The 6,000-nt window shown below is 35.5% G+C and overlaps 1 protein-coding gene across 1 annotated transcript; it reads right to left on the bottom strand.

Annotated features, from left to right (window-relative positions):
• Positions 1 to 3,037: 3,037 nt before the first annotated feature.
• LOC143920829 (uncharacterized) lies at positions 3,038 to 5,592 on the bottom strand. The gene is made up of 2 exons (XM_077443810.1): positions 5,374 to 5,592; positions 3,038 to 5,283 (listed from the first exon to the last, which is right to left on the bottom strand). The coding sequence occupies exons 1-2, from the start codon at positions 5,491 to 5,493 to the stop codon at positions 3,199 to 3,201; spliced, it is 2,205 nt and encodes a 734-aa protein (XP_077299936.1). The 5' UTR covers positions 5,494 to 5,592; the 3' UTR covers positions 3,038 to 3,198.
• Positions 5,593 to 6,000: the final 408 nt, after the last annotated feature.

Consider the following 6,000-nt stretch of genomic DNA (forward strand, 5'->3'; position numbering starts at 1 on the left):
TAAGAGGATCTTTATTTATATTCAGTATACAAGTATTATTGTATTAACAGCGAATGAGGAAATTGCTCGATTTCAGAGGAGTAGCCTGGCTGAACTCCAGAGGCCCATTGGGCCTTTCAATATTAATATTATCCCCGATTCGTATTGGTAGCGTAATAGGTCAGTATCGTGAAAATCAGTAGTGTACAGACTCCAGGGATGTTCAACTCGAAAGCACCCCCGAAGTCGGTTTTGTAAGATAGCTCGTGGTAAGTGTGGGTGGGGCTGGTTTCCTCAAGGTGCCTTCCTTCGTCGTCGGTGGTCTGGTCTCTGCTGATGTCGGCTGCTCTGCTCTGTCCCTTTCTCCTTCGTAGTGTGCGTGGGATGCGTGATGTGGAAAAAGGGAGGGAAATTGTAAACCAATGAAAACAGGGCGTAAATTTGATCACAATGATTATATTTCCACGTTGAATGTACATAGAGCAAACAGGGGAAAGAGGGGGGGGGGAGTCAACAAAGAAACCACGCGTGCTTTTTGTGGTTAGCCACACGTAGCTGAGTTGTCTGCCTTCTGGACGAAGACAGACCAGGCTTCCTCTGGCGCACACCGGACGTATACTGGAGCTGGTCACCAAGTATCGTCACAACCCTCACCAGCTTCTACCTGGTGATTTCGGTGGCGAGGTGGGCCCCGTAAACACCGGAGTGTTTACGCGCCAAACCGTAATCGAGAACTAATGGTGCGTACGCACCAAGCCAACGAACGGCCCACAGGCCAACTTTTAAAACCAGTAGCGTACAAAATATCGAAATAAAAATTAAATTTAAAAATTGAAATTAAATATCAAAATTAAAACTATTATTATTATACTAAAATTAAATTCAAGTATCAAAATAAAATTATAATCATTATATTAAAATTAAAATTAAAGTTAAAACAGAACATGCACAATTTAAATAAATTTTCGAGATTGACCTAAAATTAGATCATCAACAATCACATACAGGTAATCCTCGACTTTTGTTTGTCGAAGATGTTTTGACTTACGAAGATACGCACTAAGATCGAAAAAAAATCAAAGAATTATTATTTTTACTTCCCCGTAATGCGCAGTTACTGAGAATATATCATGTATTAGTATGGGTGATCCAACGATTTTTGCTAACCCGGGGTGTTGTCGGTCACATCAAACGGATTTTTTTATTCTTCAATTGTTACTCTCGTCGAAATAAATCAAGTAATTAAATCATTTCAGAGGTAAAATTTATCGGATAATGTGTGATTATTAATTTTATTTCGACGAAAGAAAAAAAACCCTTTGACAAATCACCGACATCCGACACCGCGTTTTTTTATGAATTGTTTTTTTTTTATCGATCATCCACGTGGAAATACAGTAACATCTCGTGACGACTTTAACAATATTTTTTTTCGCTCGTAATCAGAGAAATTATAATATTTCTCTGGTTTTAAATGCGGTATCGTCGTAATTCAAAACATTGTTGTAATTCAAAACATCAACGATGATCTAATTTTAGCTCAATCTCGCTCTTTAGCTTGATTTTGATATTTAATTTCAATTTTAAAATTTAATTTTTATTTCGATATTTTGTACGCTACTGCTGGTTAAAAAGTTGGCCCAAAATCGTCGTTGTTTTAGTCCGTAAGCACCATAACAGTTTGTGGGCCAACCACTGTCTCAGGGTGGCCAGCACAAAAATATATCGGCCAAATCGTGGGTCGTAAGGCCACGAAAGCCGATCATCAGACATAGTCTGAACATACTCCCCCCCGTTGGAATCCAGAGGATCGGATTCCAAAACAAATGAATTAATAGTGCAAAAGAGACTAATGAGCTACACAATAAACAAACAAATTAGAAATTCACAATACAAAGCAGTAGAAACGACCAGTCATCAAACGAGTCAAATTAGTCCACCGTCTGAACAAGTAGCGAATTCGTATTGATAGTTTAATATCCCCCCCTTCGCATCTGGGGCTGGTGCACTGGTTCATATCTTCGCCTTTGTATAATGCGTGTAATGAGATCATGTTTTCAGGTATTTCTGTGAGATCGCGATCGTTTATATGGAGCGAGTGGAATTGTGTCGTGACCCATATTACTATGGAGCGAGTGAGCTCGTACAGGAACGCAAAGATGCAATCGTACGAGCATCGAGTGTTTTATATAGACGTGGATGAGATACAAATTGTAGTATATTCTTATAACATAATAGAAAAAATAAGGAAAACATTACATTTCAACTATTTTTAATGATTTAGATTTAAAGATGAAAAATTCAACTCAACAATGTATCGATGTTATATTGCCATAAATTGATTAATTTGAACGACCGATAAGGACAAAAACGGTAAACGGACTACTAGTCAAATGTGAACCTGTCACAGGATAACTGGTCGCTCTAGATCGGTCACTCGTGATCATCCGTCACGCTAAAACTGGTCACGAGAAAACTAGTCCCACGCTAAAACGGGTCACGAGAAAACTGGTCACACCCAAAAATTTAAAATTGGTCTATTGGACAAATCTTAATTCACCGCGGGGAGGTCTATGAAAACACTGATTGTGTACTAACACTAAGAGGATCCTTTATTTATGTTCACTTGTTACAATAGTAATTATATGTAAAAAAGAAGGTCGTTTTCGTTTCTCAGCTTCGGAGCCAATGGGACGTTGCCATCGTCTTCATCTTTAATATGGACGGTATCTAAAAGTGAATTCGTCATTTTATAATGAACTTGTTACATCTCATCTACATAAATAAATCGTCGGTAACATTATTTGTTTATCTTTGTTACATTGTATAACATTTTCTATATGTCATCTATATATTATAATATAAATAAACAATTGTAAATAGGTTTTTGAGCTCTTTTTCCTATTATGCAGTGCATTAACATTAGAATAATATAATACTATGATTACTAACCAAATAAAATAAAATTGTAAAATAGAAAATGATCAGTAGATCAGTAGCTATTAAAATAGATATAATATGTATTGTGAATATAATTTCGTAATAATAAAAAGCATTTAAAAATCAAACCAAATAATATATATTCAAGAATATGTTTATGTATAATGTGTTGACAACATAATAAATCATTGTATTTACTGTACATAAAAGGTTTTTTTTTTAATTTTCAAGAAACATCATGGCACGCATGCAGCCAAAATGTAAGAATATTAACAGTATTTATAAAATAACATTTTTTTTTATATTTATTCCAGTATGCAATTTACTATGTGTCTCGAGGCTAGATTTTCGAGTAAATGATTTTAGACAAATTTCACAATTGTATGGCTTTTCCCCTGTGTGACATCTCAAATGTAACACAAGATGACTTTTTCGAATAAACGATTTTAGACAAACTTCACACTTGTAAGGCTTTTCCCCCGTGTGAGTTATTAAATGTCTCACAAGTTCATTTTTATAAGGAAATGATTTTAAACAAATGTCACATTTGTGTAGTTTTATCCCTGTATGCGATTTTTTATGTTTTTCGAGGCTAGATTTTTGAGTAAATGATTTTGGACAAATTTCACACTTGTAAGGCTTTTCCCCCGTGTGAGATCTTAAATGTATCACAAGTGCATCTTTTTGAACAAATGATTTTACACAAATGTCACATTTGTGTAGTTTTATCTCAGTATGCAATTTTTTATGTGTTTTGAGGGTAAATTTTCGAGTAAATGATTTTAGACAAATTTCACAATTGTAAGGCTTTTCAATCAAGTGAGTTGTTAAATGTTTGACAAGTATATTTTTTTGAATAAATGATTTTAAACAAATTTCACATTTGTACGGCTTTTCCCCCATGTGAGTTCTTAAATGTCTCACAAGTATAACTTTGTGAGCAAATGATTTTAAACAAATGTCACATTTGTGTAGTTTTATCCCAGTATGCGATTTTTTATGTTTTTCGAGGCTAGATTTTTGAGTAAATGATTTTAGACAAATTTCACACTTGTAAGGCTTTTCCCCCGTGTGAGATCTTAAATGTATCACAAGTGCATCTTTTTGATCAAATGATTTTACACAAATGTCACATTTGTGTAGTTTTAAACAAGTATGCGATTTTTTATGTTTTTTGACGCTAGATTTTTGAGTAAATGATTTTAGACAAATTTCACACTTGTAAGGCTTTTCCCCCGTGTGAGATCTTAAATGTATCACAAGTGCATCTTTTTGAACAAATGATTTTACACAAATTTCACACTTGTAAGGCTTTTCCCCCGTGTGAGTTCTTGAATGTCTCACAAGTTTATATTTGTGAGCAAATGATTTTAAACAAATGTCACATTTGTGTAGTTTTATCCCAGTATGCAATTTTTTATGTTTTTCGAGGTTAAATTTTCGAGTAAATGATTTTAGACAAATTTCACAATTGTAAGGCTTTTCCCCCGTGTGAGATCTTAAATGTATCACAAGTGCATCTTTTTGAACAAATGATTTTACACAAATGTCACATTTGTATGGCTTTTCCCCTGTGTGACATCTCAAATGTGACACAAGTGTAGTTTTGTGAGTAAATGATTTTAAACAAATTTCACACTTGTAAGGCTTTTCCCCCGTGTGAGTTCTTAAATGTCTCACAAGTTCACTTTTATAAGGAAATGATTTTAAACAAATTTCACATTTGTGTAGTTTTATCCCAGTATGCGATTTTTTATGTTTTTCGAGGCTAGATTTTATAGTAAATGATTTTAGACAAATTTCACACTTGTAAGGCTTTTCCCCCGTGTGATATCTTAAATGTAACACAAGATGAGATTTTCGAATAAATGATTTTAAACAAATTTCACAATTGTATGGCTTTTCCCCTGTGTGACATCTCAAATGTGACACAAGTGTAGTTTTGTGAGTAAATGATTTTAAACAAATTTCACACTTGTAAGGCTTTTCCCCCGTGTGAGTTCTTAAATGTGACACAAGTGTAGTTTTGTGAGTAAATGATTTTAAACAAATATCACAATTGAACAGCTTCACTCCAGTATGTGATGTTTTGTGTAACACAAGTTCGGGATTATTGGAAAATGGCTTTAAACAAATTTCGCTATTCTCCGGGTGAATTGTCGGTAGTGAAGGCTCGTCGTCCCATATTAAATCTTCCAACAAAACTTCTTCAGTCTTGATCTTCCAGCAATCGTCTAGCAATGGTGTGTTGAGTTGAGACGTTTCGTAGCTTCGAAAACAAGTGTTTCGAAAGCCGATCAACAATTCCAGATTGGTGTTACACGAAAGACAAACCGCGTCCGGCAACCCATCGCCTCTTTTAACCTGCGGATCAAATCAAATGAAAAAAGTAGAAGCCTTTGGTCCAATTAATTGGGTCCACAATAATATTGTAACCTGTAACCAGCAACCGACCTGAATTTGACAGCAGGTCCGAATGCGTTGCTCCAGACGCTCTGGATGAGGATCTGGTCTCTGAAAGATGGAGACGGAAGATTCGGCCGGAGCTGGTCCAAGACAAAGCCTGCACTCCATCGTCCCTGTATTTAACTCTGACAACAACCAGATCGACTCGCTTCGCCTGGTCTAAATTTGGGGAGCAGGTAAATTGGTCGAATGCAATACACCTAAATCAATTCACCTAATGCAATTCCACTAATGACGCTTTTACCGAAAATCTATTGACCTAATGGTAAATTCACCTAATATCTTTATACCGAATGACACATTCACCTAATTTCGAGTTTCAAACCAGCAGTAGCCGAGTTTCAAACCAATAGTAGTAGATTTTATTATTTAGTAATTTTTCGACGCGATATCAATAGATGGCGTAGTAACATAGACAGATAAATGTTATAACATTTCTTTGCAAATAGCCCTTAAGAGGGTTGGATAGCAGCGTCACTTTTGAATATCGCTTTATAAAAAATGTTGTTTTTGTTTCTGCCTTCGAGCTACAGCCCGAACTACCACGAAAGTGAGTGAGAGTGTGTGTGTGCGCGCGCGTTTTGCATCGAGCACAAATTCCCAAACATCGAATAT

Source organism: Arctopsyche grandis, chromosome 13, assembly GCF_051622035.1.
Source record: "Arctopsyche grandis isolate Sample6627 chromosome 13, ASM5162203v2, whole genome shotgun sequence".
Taxonomy (NCBI): domain Eukaryota; kingdom Metazoa; phylum Arthropoda; class Insecta; order Trichoptera; family Hydropsychidae; genus Arctopsyche; species Arctopsyche grandis.